The following is a 14,127-nucleotide window of genomic DNA, read 5'->3' as shown; positions in this document are numbered from 1 at the left end:
GCATATCTTCTTTGGTGAGGTGTCTGTTAAGGTGTTCGAAACCTTATATATAAGTTAGCGCAGAGATTCTTTCTTCAGCCATGCTCAACCTACTAATTTTGTTTTTTTCTTTCTTAGGATTTCTGTCTCTCCACTTGCATTGCCCAGCAATTCTTACATGTTATCTACTTTATTATTAGAGCCCTTAGGATATTAATCCAGTTGTTTTAAATTCCCAGTATGATAATTCCAACATCCCTTCTATGACTGGTTCTAAAGATTGCTTGATCTCTTCAATTTTTCTTTATGTCTTTTGGCATGCCTTGTAAATGTTCTTGATAGCTAGTGTCCTCCCACTATTTATTGAAAAAAATACTATTTACCCCATTAAATTGCCTTGGATGTATATGTGCCAAAAGTCAATTGAACACAAATGTGTTTATTTCTAGACTGTTGATATTTTTGATTTATTGATCTACATGATTATTTTTATGCCAGTACTACACTATTTTGATTACTGTAGCCCTGTAGTAACTTTTGAAGTACAGAAAGTATAAGTACTTCAGCTTTTTATTTTTCAAAAATTTTTTACTATTCTAAAAGAACTGCACTTCCAAATTACTTTTAGGGTAAGTTTTTAAAATTCTGGAATTAGCATAAGAATTTTTATAAGGATTGTCTTAAGCTTTTCAATTAATTTGGAAAGCATTGCCAGTTCAACAATATTGAGTTTTCCAATCCATGGACAGTGACTTCCATTTATTGAGGTCTTCTTTAATTTCTTTCAACAATGATTTATAGTTTTCAATGTACAAGTATCAATTATTTTTTACAATTCTTTCTGTATTTCTTAAATTTTTACTAAATGTTACTTCTTGTGCTATTGAATAAAATTTTTTGAGGTTCATTTTCAGACTGTTCATAACTAGTCAGTTCAGTTCAGTCGCCCAATCATGTCTGACTCTTTGTGACCCGATGGGCTGTACCACACCAGGCTTCCCTTTCCATCACCAGCTCCTGGAGCTTGCTCTAACACATGTCAATCAAGTCAGTGATGCCATCCAACCATCTCATCTTCTGTCATCCCCTTCTCCTCCCGCCTTCAGTCTTTCCCAGCATCAGGGTCTTTTCCAAAGAGTCAGTTCTTCGCTATCAGGTGGCCAAAGTATTGGAGCTTCAGCTTCAGCACCAGTATTTCCAGTGAATATTCAGGACTGATTTCCTTTAGGATTGACTGGTTAGATCTCCTTGCAGTCCAAGGGACTCTCAAGAGTCTTCTCCAACACCACACTTCAAAAACATCAATTCTTCAGCATTCAGCTTTCTTTATAGTCCAACTCTCACATCCATTAATGACCACTGGAAATATCATGGCTTTGATTAGACAAAGTAATGTCTCTGCTTTTTAATATGCTGTCTAGGTTGGTCATAGCTTTTCTTCCAAGCAGCAAGCATCTTTTCATTTCATGGCTGAAGTCACCATCTGCAGTGATTTTGAAGCCCAAAAAGATAAAGACTGTCACTGTTTCCATTGTTTCCCCATCTTATACCATGAAGAGATGGGACCAGATGCCATGATCTTCATTTTTTTGCATGTTGAGTTTTAAGCCAGCTTTTTCACTCTCCTCTTTCACTTTTATCAAAAGGCTCTTTAGTTCCTCTTCAGTTTCTGCGATAAGGATGGTGTCATCTGCATATCTGAGGTTACTGATATTTCTCCCAGCAATCTTGATTCCAGCCTGTGCTTCATCCAGCCCATCATTTCACATGATGTACTCTGCATAGAAGTTAAATAAGCAGGGTGACAATATATAGCCCTGACGTACTCCTTTCCCAATTTGGAACCAGTCCGTTGTTCCATATCCGGTTCTAACCATTGCTTCTTGACCTGCATACAGATTTATCAGGAGGCAAGGAAGGTGGTTTGGTATTCCCATCTCTTGAAGAATTTTCCAGTTTGTTGTGGTCTACATAGTCAAAGGCTTTGGCATAGTCAATAAAGCAGAAATAGATGTTTTTCTGGAACTTTCTTGCTTTTTTTTTTTTTTACACACATATTCTTTTTTTTTTTATTTATTTTTTTATTAGTTGGAGGTTAATTACTTCACAACATTTCAGTGGGTTTTGTCATACATTGATATGAATCAGCCATAGAGTTACACGTATTCCCTTTTTTGATGATCCAACGGATGTTGGCGATTTGATCTCTTGTTTTGCTGCCTTTTCTAAATCCAGCCTGAACATCTGGAAGTTCTCAGTTCACGTACTGTTGAAGCCTGGCTTGGAGAATTCTGAGCATTACTTTCCTAGCGTGTGAGATGACTGCAATTGTGTGGTAGTTTGAGCATTCTTTGGCATTGTCTTTCTTTGGAACTGGAATGAAAACTGACCTTTTCCAGTCCTGTGGCCACTGCTGAGTTTTCCAAATTTGCTGACATATTGAGAGCAGCGGTTTCACTGCATCATCTTTTAGGATTTGAAATAGCTCAACTGGAATTCCATCACCTCCACTAGCTTTGCTTGTAGTGATGCTTTCTAAGGCCCACTTGACTTCACATGCCAGAATGTCTGGCTCTAGGGAGTGATCACAACCATCATGGTTATCTGGATCATTAAGTTGTTGGGTTTTTTTTTTTTGTATAGTTCTTCTGTGTATTCTTGCTACCTTTTCTTAATATCTTCTGCTTCTGTTAGGTCCATACCATTTCTGTCCTTTATTGTGCCCATCTTTGCATGAAATATTTCCTTGGTATCCCTAATTTTCTTAAAGAGATCTTTAGTCTTTCCCATTCTATTGTTTTCCTCTATTTCTTTGCATTGATTACTGAGGAAGGCTTTCTTACCTCTCCTTGCTCCTCTTTGGAACTCTGCATTCAGATGAGTATGTCTTTCCTTTTCTCCTTTGTCTCTTTTTAGCTTCTCTTCTTTTCTCAACTATTTGTAAGGCTCCTCAGACAATCATTTTGCCTTTTTGCATTTCTTTTTCTTGGGATGGTCTTGATCACTGCCTCCTGTACAGTGTCATGAACCTCTCTCCTAAGTTCTTCAGGCACCTGGTCTATCAGATCTAATCCCTTGAATCTATTTCTCACTTCCACTGTATAATTGTAAGGGATTTGATTTAAGTCATACCTGAATGGGCCTGTGGCTTTCAGTTCACTCTTCAATTTAAGTCTGCATTTGGCAATAAGGAGTTCATGATCTGAGCCACAGTCAGCTCCTGGTCTTGTTTTTGCTAACTGTATAGAGCTTCTCCATCTTTCGCTGTAAAGAAGAGAATCAATCTGATTTCAGTATTGACCGTCTGGTAATATCCATTTGTAGAGTCGTCTCTTGTGTTGTTGGAAGCGGGTGTTTGCTATGACCAGTGCATTCTTTTGCAAAACTCTATTAGTCTTTGCCCCATTTCATTTTGTACTCCAAGGCCAAACTTGCCTCTTACTCCAGGTATCTCCTGACTTCCTACTTTTGCATTCCAGTCCCCTATGATGGAAAGGACATCTTTGTTTGGTGTTAGTTCTAGGAGGTTTGTAGGTCATCATAGAACCATTCAACTTCAGTTTCTTCAGCATAGTGGTTGGGGCACAGACTTGGGTTACTGTGATACTGAATGGCTTGCCTTGGAAATAAACACAGATCATTCTGTCATTTTTGAGATTACACCCAAATATTGCATTTAGGACTCTTGCTGACTGTGAGGGCTACTCCATTTCTTCTATGGGATTCTTGCCCACAGTAATAGATGTTACGTCTTACTAGTCGTACTAGTAATGTCTTGCCCATATCTACTACTTGTGTGGGCAAGACATAACTAGCATATAGAAATACAGTTGATTGAACCTGTATCCTGTGATCATGCTGAATTTATTTACTAATTCTAAGGGGTTTTGAGTTTTGCAGATTCCTTAGGATTTTCAGTTAGAGTAGGCAGTGGAAATATGGAAGACCATTTCATCTGCTAAGAAAATCAGTATTACTTCTGCCATTATTACTCCCGTCAGTAATAAAGACAGTATTCCTGTTGAATCTGGATGCCTTTTCTTTCTTTCTTTCATTTCTTTCTCTGTAGCTGTTTTTGTTGCTATTGTTTGCTATTATTTTCATTGCTGATTTTTCTTTTTAAGTATATATCCATGATATCTTATTAAGTTAATTTGAGTACAAATTTTTCAATGATAGGAAATGATAGAAAAACAATTTTTTAAATTGCCTCCACTCATGCATTAATTTAGTCATACAATAAATAGGTTGTTTAATCACGAAGTTGTGTTGGACTCTTGTGACCCAAAGGACTGTGGCCCACTAGGCTTCTTCTGACCATGGAATTTCCAAGGCAAGAATACTGGAGTGGGTTTCCATTTCCTGCTCCAGGGATCTTCCCAATCCAGGTATCGAATATACATATTCTGCATTGTCAGGTGAGTGCTTGACCACTGAGCCACCAGTGAAGCCCCAATAAATATGTTATGGGTGCCAAATATATGCAGTATTATCCCAGATGTTATTAATATATTTATTATCTAAGTATATATCCAAGAATGGGCTTCTCCAGTGGCTCAGAGGTAAAGAATCTGCCTGCAATGCAGTCAACACAGGAGACTTGGGTTTGACCTCTGGGTAAGGAAGATCCCCTGGAGGAGGAAGTGGGAACCCACTCCAGTAATCCTGCCTGGAGCATCCTATGGACAGAGGAGCCTGGTGGGCTATAGTCCATAGGGTTGCAAGGAGTCAGATGTGACTGAAGCGACTGAGCATGAGCATGATAGCCAAGACTATATTATTATTCCAGTTTAGATGTTATCCATACCTCTTTTCTTCCATTTGCACAGGTAAGTAAGCATTTACATCATCACAACTTAAATATCTGAAGATGTAGAATTCCTTATGCTTGATTGACAACACCATCTGTCTGATTTTAAAGATAACAGAGTAGAATTGCCACAGGCCACTTCAAAAAGGAGTTTAAGATGGTATAGATCCATATTAAACAAAATTGAGGGAAATTAATTCCCATTGCACCCAAAGATCTTACAGAGTCTCCAACTATAACACTGAACATTTCTATTTAATCACTGAACCACTGAGCACCAGTTGCGCTAAGGGTGCAAAGACCTTACTAATCTCTGTACAGGAAACTGTCTAAAAGGAGAGATTTGAAAGAGAAATAACCTATAATGCACCACCCTGATGAAATAGTTTTGTTGAAGAGCTGGAATAATATCAAAAGAAATTTTTTTAATCCTTAGGTCAGAATTTTGGCATGAACTTATTGTTCTTTCTACTCTATTCACAGCTAGCTAAGAACCACATTAGATGAGTTATCTTTGCTTGGTTTTGCCTCAAGCTTACCACAGCAGCTTGGTTTTTCAGTTTCAAATGTTAATTTAGTTGTATTCAGCATACTTTTAGAGTGATTTGAGGGTCTACTGTGCCTAATATTATCTAAGTCTCCTTGTATACACTACGCTATTTAATGTCATTTTTACCACATAATTATACTCTACATTATGTTATTATTTCCATTTAGCAAAGTTAAGAAACCTAAGCAATGTAATGACTGAACAACAACAAAGAAAGCTATTCCTTTTTAATTTAGGTTTGTTTTCTTTGTTTAATGTTGATCCATGCTGTGTTTCAGTAAGAACAATACCGATTCTGTATCTGTGACTCGTCAGATATCCAGCAGTACAAATTAGCTTCAAGTTACACACACTGAACAAAAGAGTTGCGCGAAGGAGGAGGGGAGGGGCGGGGCCCAGAGGGAGAGGGAGGGAAAAGAAACAAAGAATTGAAATGCATGCAGGCTTTTCCATACCACCTTCAGTGCTAACCTGCTTCAGAGGGAGAGTAAAAGTAGGCAAGAATGAGCACCCATGGATTGTTGAACGTTACCAGGACTATGCTTTTCAGCATTTCAGCAGAGTTTGAAACATTTACAGCAAACCATGACAACAAACTCCCCAAACAACCATTTACCACCTCAAGCTAACATCCAATTAATTTTAAACACTGGTATAAAAGTCAATTTAAACAATTAGAAAAAGGGGAAATGATACCACATTCATCTCTATAGTGTGATTAACCTTTCTCCTAGATGCTTGCATCACGGAAAATTCTAATGACTTTTGAATGAATGTAATTTCCATTCTAATAGTGATCTTGCCACATCTGGCAGGAGACAATACAGTAATGCTGAAAAAGCCTCTATGCAGCCCCGTTAGTGTTCTTAAAGAACCTAAAAGCTGGGACCAGTAAAATCCACAGAGATTCACGCTTGCCTTTAAGAACTTTTGAAAACTGTTAAAAACAACAACAACAACAGGGCAGGAACCTAAATTCTGAGACCAGGTCAGATTTGGTGGTTCTCAGTGACAATGGGGGAATTTCCAAGAGGGGTGGGATGGAAAGGTCTAGGGTGGTCAGAGATGGTTTCTCTTGTTGACTTTTATGTCTCACTGATTTTCATCTTCCACATCCTGCAGCACTTCCTTATTCTGAAGTCCACAGTGTCAGATTATCACGTAATAACTGCATGATAAGTGTAAAGTCCTTATAGCTTTCTTCACATCAGCATGTCCAGTTCTGCAATTGCATCATCAAAAGCTGCTTTTGCCAACTTACAGGCACAGTCAGGGGAATTAAGAATTGCATAGTAGAATACAGAAAAATTGAGAGCAAGACCTAAGCAAATGGGATGTTTTGGTGGAAGTTCTGTCATTGCAATATCACTAGCAGCTTTATAAGCCACTAGGCTGCTCTCTGCAGCCTCCTTCCTGTCATTTCCTGTGGCAAATTCAGCCAGACACCTGTGGTAGCCCCCTTTCATTTTATAATAGAAAACCTTGGACTTAGCAGTGTTAGCTGCTGGAATGAGGTGTTTGTCCAGTACATCCAGAATGTCACAACAGATTAACTTTAGCTCAGTCTCAACCATTTGCTGATATTCCCGAATCATTTTTAGTTTGTCTTCTCCTCCCTTTTTTTCTTCTTTCTTCCTTTTTAAAATTGTGTACACTCTGAAGTTTTCATTTATAAACAATTATTCACTTATCTATCTGTCCAAATATTCAACAACTGTTTGCAGTCACTATTCAACAATCAAGCTGACTACTATGGATAATTTGTTAGGTGCTAGAGAACACTGAAGAATAAATCATATCTCCAATAAACTAAAATCAAAGTACGAGCATAATTCTGTTGCAGCAATGAAGACATAAAAACAAACTCTAGATAGAGAAAGGAAAAGAATCTACAGTGTCGTTCTATAATGTGAGTGGAAATTAAAGGATGGATAGAAGTTTTCCAACCATTGAACTTTAGAATAATGTATGAGCAAGAGAAAATCACTTCAGCAAGGAAACCAGCATGTGAAAAAACCTGAAATTACTATCTGAGCTGGATAATTTCCATTTTTCAATTCAGATCTACTCACTATCTATTCCACTCTTTTTTCTGACCCTGCCTACCAGGCTGATTACTTCTATGGACTGACTATATCAATACCATTCCTTGTTCTCTGGCCTCTTCTTGGCTTTACCTAATGTAGACCCCTGGAGGGCATGGCAGGAAGAAGATAACTTCTGAGATATATGTACCACTCTTGCCTTTCAGTTTTGCTACAAATTGGCTAAGTCTCCAGCTGTACACATATTTCTTACCAAGTACTTCTTCCTAAGGCTTCATCTCTTCACTTCAGATTAGAGGGTCCTGAATTTACATACTAAAACAGTGTCTACTCTGGCCAGAAGCAAAGTGGAAAATAGTAAAATCTGTATTATTTCAGGTAAATAATACTTAATATAAGCAAGCAAACATTTGAAGGCTGCACTGTCTTTATAACCAAAATTTTAAGTGTGTATAAGCATATAAAGATCCAGAAACAGAGCTTATAAAAAGGCTAACGAAAGGAAGAATTACCCCATATACCAAGAACAATTACAAAACGGAAAAGCTTACTTACTGAGAGTAAGCAGTTATGTCAAAGAATTCTATTTTGCAAAAGACATCTTTCTGATGAAAAAGACCCCTTGAATCATATCAGAAAATGAAGTCAATGATAAAGGAAAGTGATCTAGTATTGCAGTGAAAAGGAAAACTAATAAAAGATGGCATTAAATATGAGCTTCTGATGGATATAGGGACTTCCCTAGTGGTCCAATGATTAAGACTTTGCCTTCCAACACAGGGGGTGCGGGTTTAATCCCTGGTCAGGGAGTTAAATTCCCACATGACTTGCAGCCAAAAAAACCCAAAGCATAAAACAGAAGCAATATTGTAACAAATTCAATAAATACTTTAAAAGTCATTCACATCAAAAAAAAAATCTTTTAAAAAAGTGACTTTAAAACTTCCTTAGGTGATATGCTAAGCAGAAGGGTGAAGAATCCAACCATAACTATTTTTTGGGAAACAAGTCATACTAAGGGGTCTCTAATGTATTTGATAATCTGTTTGGTGAGGGGAGAATGGTAGTGAGCTCAAACAAGCACCTAGAAAAGTTGAATGTGATCATATCAAAGATATCTATTTATTTAAAGGAATGATAAAGTACTGACAATCATTTGAGTAAAATTATATCCTGGGTTTGATCATTTCTCCTCAAGGTCCAAAGGGTCTTTATCTGCAGACCCTGAGGATCCATTTTCTTCATGTTACTGTTGAACAAATTATTATTCCTAGAGAGAGTTGCAGAATAGGAAATATTGATGCCACAGTGAATTCCTGACCACCAATTTCTTCAGCAGTACCTGGCAGTTCCACCTATTTCTTTAGCCAACTGGCTCTCCCTTTCTACAATATTTCAACCTTTCTTTATCTTCCTCAGTCATTAATGTAATTCAGTTTCCAGTGGTAATACTCTATCCCAAGCAGCAATCATCTCTCACCCAAACAAAAACAGTAATGAGGTAACTTACTTCCCTGCTCCCATTCTTTCCCTCTTTCAATCCATTCTCCAGGATAAAATCTTATTACTTTCCCTTCCTGATTGAATCACTTCAATTACTTTCCAGAGGACAAAATTCCATGACCTACACTACAACTTCATTTCAAACCACTTTCCCCCTTCACTTTCAGCATTTCAATTACTTTAGCCTTCAGTTCCTCAACTGCACATGGTTCTCCCACCCTTACCTATCAAATTGTAACAAACCAGAACAAACTGGGTGACTTAACAGAAATTTCTCACATTTCTCGAAGCTAGAAGTCTGAAATCAAGGTGTTGGCAAGGGTCATGCTCCTCTGAAGCCTATGAGGAAATTCTGCCTGCCCTTCCTGGATTATGGTGGGTTGCTGGTGTCTTTGGCATTCGTTGGCTTTTAGACACATCACTCAATCCTCCATATTCATGTGGCATTCTTTCTGTGTTTCTGTTTCCAGAATTCTCCTTTATACCTTATATTGAATTAGGGTCCATCCTGATGACCTTATTTTAATTTGATTACCTATATAAAACTATTTCCTCACAAGGTCACCTCCTATGATACTGGGTATTAGGACTTGAATGTATCTTTAATTAGGGGGACATAATTCAACCCATAAAATCACTGCAGATGGTGACTGCAGCCATGAAATTAAAAGACGCTTACTCCTTGGAAGGAAAGTTGTGACCAACCTAGATAGCATATTAAAAAGCAGAGACATTACTTTGCCAACAAATGTCCATCTAGTCATGGCTATGGTTTTTCCAGTGGTCATGTATGGATGTGAGAGTTGAGAAAGAAAAGAAAGAAAGCTGAGCACCGAAGAACTGATGAACTGTGGTGTTGGAGAAGACTCTTGAGAGTCCCTTGGACTGCAAAGAGATCCAACCAGTCCATCCTAAAGGAGTTCAGTCCTGGGTGTTCATTGGAAGGACTGATGCTGAAGCTGAAACTCCAATACTTTGGCCACCTGATGCGAAGAGCTGACTCATTTGAAAAGACCCTGATGCTGGGAAAGATAGAGGGCAGGAGGAGAAGGGGACGACAGAGCATGGATGGTTGGATGGCATCACTGACTCGATGGACATGAGTTTGGGTAAACTCTGGGAGTTGGTGATGGATAGGGAGGCCTGGCGTGCTGCGGTATATGGGGTTGCAGAGTTGGACATGACTGAGCAACTGAGCTGAACTTAAAAACCCACCATGTGCACAGGAATTTTCCATGTGTTGCTTGTTTCCCCAGAAATCTTTTTTAACCCTCACCCTTCTGCTACCTTGCATAGTCACCTTTTCAGGTTTCAACCCAGAACTCTTTTCTTAGGGCGAACTGATTGATCATCTAAATGTTTTCTCCAGTAAATGCACTAAAACAGCCACAAGCATTGCCTTTGTAACACTTATTATATTTGTAATTTTAAACTTAATGGTGAGATTATTTGATTAGTATCTACCTACTTCACTCGACTGTGAGTTCTGCAAAGGTCATTTTTTCTCACTGTTGTATTACTACAGTGTCTGGAATGTTACAGCAGGCATCCAATAAATATTTGGTTGAATGGATGAATAATAGATCAAGTTAAAAATGACAAAAATGTCAGCTTGAAGTTTCAAAATTTCTACTTTCACTGAAGTGTTGGTGAGAACATAAGTTGATTGCTTCCATACAGTTTAAGTGAAACAGTATTCTACCTGTAGGAAATAATTTCTCTAACACTAAACTAATAGACAAAAGAAAAAGATGAGAACTTTGCAGTTTGTTTTGAACTGTCCTTGCTGAAGTGGCTGGACAGGACTTTAAACATACTCATGTCACTCAACTTCCCGTTTTAGTCTCAAAATAGCAACTGTCTAAACATTCAAATCGGATTCATACATTTCCAGGACAAGCAAAAAAGCAAAGATTATGATAGGATTGAGGAATATTCGGTTCAGTACAACATTTATTGATAAGTTCTGTGTCTGACTCTGTAAACACCATGAAGCAACACTTCAATATAATGAGAAAAATGGCATGGTGAGCTACGGTCCATGGCAAGGGGAACAGAAATAACCAACCAAAATTATTGCCTTTATATATCTGACTTCTGTCTTTAATGTTACACATAAATGTATGAATTTACAGACAAAATGTGACTTTTGATTCTTTGGAAGACATCTACCTTATATATTTCTCTTTCTTTTCCATAATTCCTTAAATGAATAGTTATATTCAAAGCCATAATCTGCACCTATATAGACTTCAAGGATTGGCAGAGCTGGCTTAGAATTCCAATTCTTACCATCTGGGACATTTTGAAACAATGTACTTAAACTTTAAGCCTCAGATTTTCTTTTCTGTAAAATAGAGATAGTATTATTTGATTTATTGAACTTTTCTGGATGTTAAATATATATATGTATATACATTTATACATATATATATAATGTGTGTGTGTATGTATGTGTAATAAGCTGCCTGGTTATGCTTAGCAATCAATATACATTGCTAGAATTAATTTTTACCAACATAAGCATGAGAGGTGAATTTTAAACAGTTTTCAGATTCAAACGTATGCATTTTATTTTCTTTCTTTAGGCAGTGTATTTGCCTAAACCAAGGTACTCTTTTATGGTTACTTTTGTCATATCTAACATTCACTTTTGCCTATTAGCTGTCATTGGAGAAGGAAATGGCAACCCACTCCAGTATTCTTGCCTGGAGAATCCCATGGAGACAGGAGCCTGGCAAGCTACAGTCCATAGGGTCACAAAGAGTCAGACACATTAGCTGTCATATATAATAAATTAAGAATATTTCCTTTAAGTAAACTACAACTAAAGCTAATATTATAACTAAAGCTAAATTACAACTAAAGCTAATATATAAGTACTAATATATCTACTGAAGATCTAGTTCTACCTAATAGTTGCAAAAGCAAAGAGCAATAAGCAAATTAATGAATTACTCTTATTTTGAAATACTTATTCATAAGATTAAATGTTTTTGGTTTAAGTAATACTCATTCCTTGGTAAAACTGTTACCTTTGAGAAACACAAAACGACCAATAGTAAAAGTAGTATGATTAAATAATATGCTTTATTGAGAGGAATGCCAAGATACAATTAATTTAACATACATTATTTTCTACTCTGATTATTGGCCATATGTTGGCAATGAGCCATATTATCCAATTTAAAACTAGAATTTGATTCTCCCAGACATAGTCTTACTATTTTACCAAGTGAATAAAGCTTGACTTTTGTTACCATATTCAAAGAGTTTCTAATTTCCCAAAAAGTTGCACTCTAAAAATAATATGTGCTTATGTTTCTTAGAGCCTTAAATATATTTTCCTATAACAATAATGTTATATATAGTTACATAGACACTATGAAGATTTAAATCATGTAGTATGAACTCAGTTTTGGAGGCAACAGCATAGCCTCAGTCAAACTTGATTTATTCATCCTTATCTTTTTTTTCTTTTTTATTTATTTTAATTGGAGTATTCATCCTTATCTAAATCCTGACCTTTGTCTCTGGATGCTTTTCAATGGATATGTTGACAATATCTTTCCTAGTGATTCCTCATCTTTGTCAATCATGTAGACATTATCCATATTAGTTCTCTAGAATTTTCTTTTTATAAAGTTAAACATACACAAGAAAAATGGAGGTCTTGGGATATAGAACTCATATTTTTAAGCACTTAATGAACACCTTTCCAATTCCGTTCAGCAGAGTTCTGATAATATGCTAGGCACAGCACCAAATAATTGATACCTTTCACTTATATTATTTCTGTTGATCTAGACTTCACCACTAAAACAGGGTGTTCTTATTTCTATTTTAAAAATAATAAAGTTGACGTTCAAAACGTTAAATAAGTGACAGATAGGATTTGAACCTTGATCTGCCTGATTATAAGACTATGCCATAATTACTCTATGCTATCTCTATGCAAGCGAAATTTTTATCAATTCGTTTACCAGAAAAGAAGTAACCATGGCCCTTGAAACTCCTCTGAAACTCACTTTAAACTCCGGTAACAAGAGACCCAACAAAATGGTTTTGTTTGTTTTTATACAGGTATATGGCCATTATTGACCCCCTGAAGCCCAGACTGTCTGCCACCGCAACCAAGATCGTCATTGGAGGCATTTGGATTCTAGCATTTCTACTTGCATTCCCTCAGTGTCTTTATTCCAAAACCAAAGTCATGCCAGGCCGTACTCTTTGCTACGTGCAGTGGCCAGAAGGCCCCAAACAACACTTCATGTAAGTTAATTATCTATTATAGTCTTCAACTAAATGCGTTGAATGCTGAAGGAACTATAGGTTGGGAGCAACAGGTAAGCAGATAAGACATAGACATTTCCCTCAAGGGCTCAAACATTACTTGGGAAAAAAGACACATAAAATACTATACTATTTGTATATAGTACAGTATGATATGATCAATCAGTTTGTATAAAGTTACAATGATTTCTATTTGGAAAAACGTGATGATCTCTATATGGGGTAGCTCTGGAGAGTTTCCCAAGAAGATGATAAGATAACGGGAGATGGAAGCACAAAGGAAAACCAGGTTGTTATGGATTAAGGAATGAGTGAGAGGGAGGGAACTGAAACCCAAAGGTGTGGGTTGCTCTTGTAAGAAGCCTGGCTGAAAGGAAAGGCAGTCTTGGCATGTTCCTGGTTGTGTTCCTTTGTTTTAGCATCAAAAACTTAAAACACTTAGGTCAGAAGGGAAACAGGAATGCTATATGTTAGAATTTAGTATTTCATATTTTGGACACACCTTAAAAAAAGCAAATTAGCAAAACAATTGTCCAATTGTTTGCACTTTGTTTTTTATTCTGACCATTTAAATTTTATTTCAAATGAAATTCTTAGTGATCTATTTTTTCCTTTAAAAACTAAAAAATTATGCAAATACAATGATCATCTTTTAAAGTAGATATTTTATCAAACTCTGCTCTACTCAGAGTCCAGATTTTTTAAAGAAAAAGATTGAGGAGTATTTATTAAAGGAAAAGCAGGCAGCTGTTATTAAACTGAGGACTGCATTCTTTCCATTATGTAATACTAATATATCTTATTTGTATGATAGCCAAACAAAATTATTCATAATAATAAAATTAAATTATTTGTTGACTGAATCAATTCACCACTGACTTTAACACTTAATAAGCTATCAGGAAGACAGCTTTACCAAATAAACACAGATATTGAGATTAGTATAC

At 36.6% G+C, this 14,127-nt stretch overlaps 1 protein-coding gene and 1 pseudogene across 1 annotated transcript in view; one reads left to right on the top strand and one right to left on the bottom strand.

Annotated features, from left to right (window-relative positions):
• Positions 1 to 14,127, top strand: part of TACR3 (tachykinin receptor 3) — a 76,239-nt gene that overhangs the window by 19,251 nt on the left and 42,861 nt on the right. Inside the window, exon 2 of the mRNA XM_043438618.1 lies at positions 12,971 to 13,159. Coding sequence (XP_043294553.1) covers positions 12,971 to 13,159 — 189 coding nt within the window. The remainder of the gene's footprint in view (positions 1 to 12,970; positions 13,160 to 14,127) is intronic.
• LOC122422259 lies at positions 6,454 to 11,909 on the bottom strand (annotated as a pseudogene).

The sequence above is a fragment of the Cervus canadensis genome, chromosome 19 (assembly GCF_019320065.1).
Source record: "Cervus canadensis isolate Bull #8, Minnesota chromosome 19, ASM1932006v1, whole genome shotgun sequence".
NCBI classification, from domain to species: Eukaryota; Metazoa; Chordata; class Mammalia; order Artiodactyla; family Cervidae; genus Cervus; species Cervus canadensis.
Note: the sequence above shows the minus strand (reverse complement) of the source record. Positions and strands in the feature narration are given on the sequence as shown.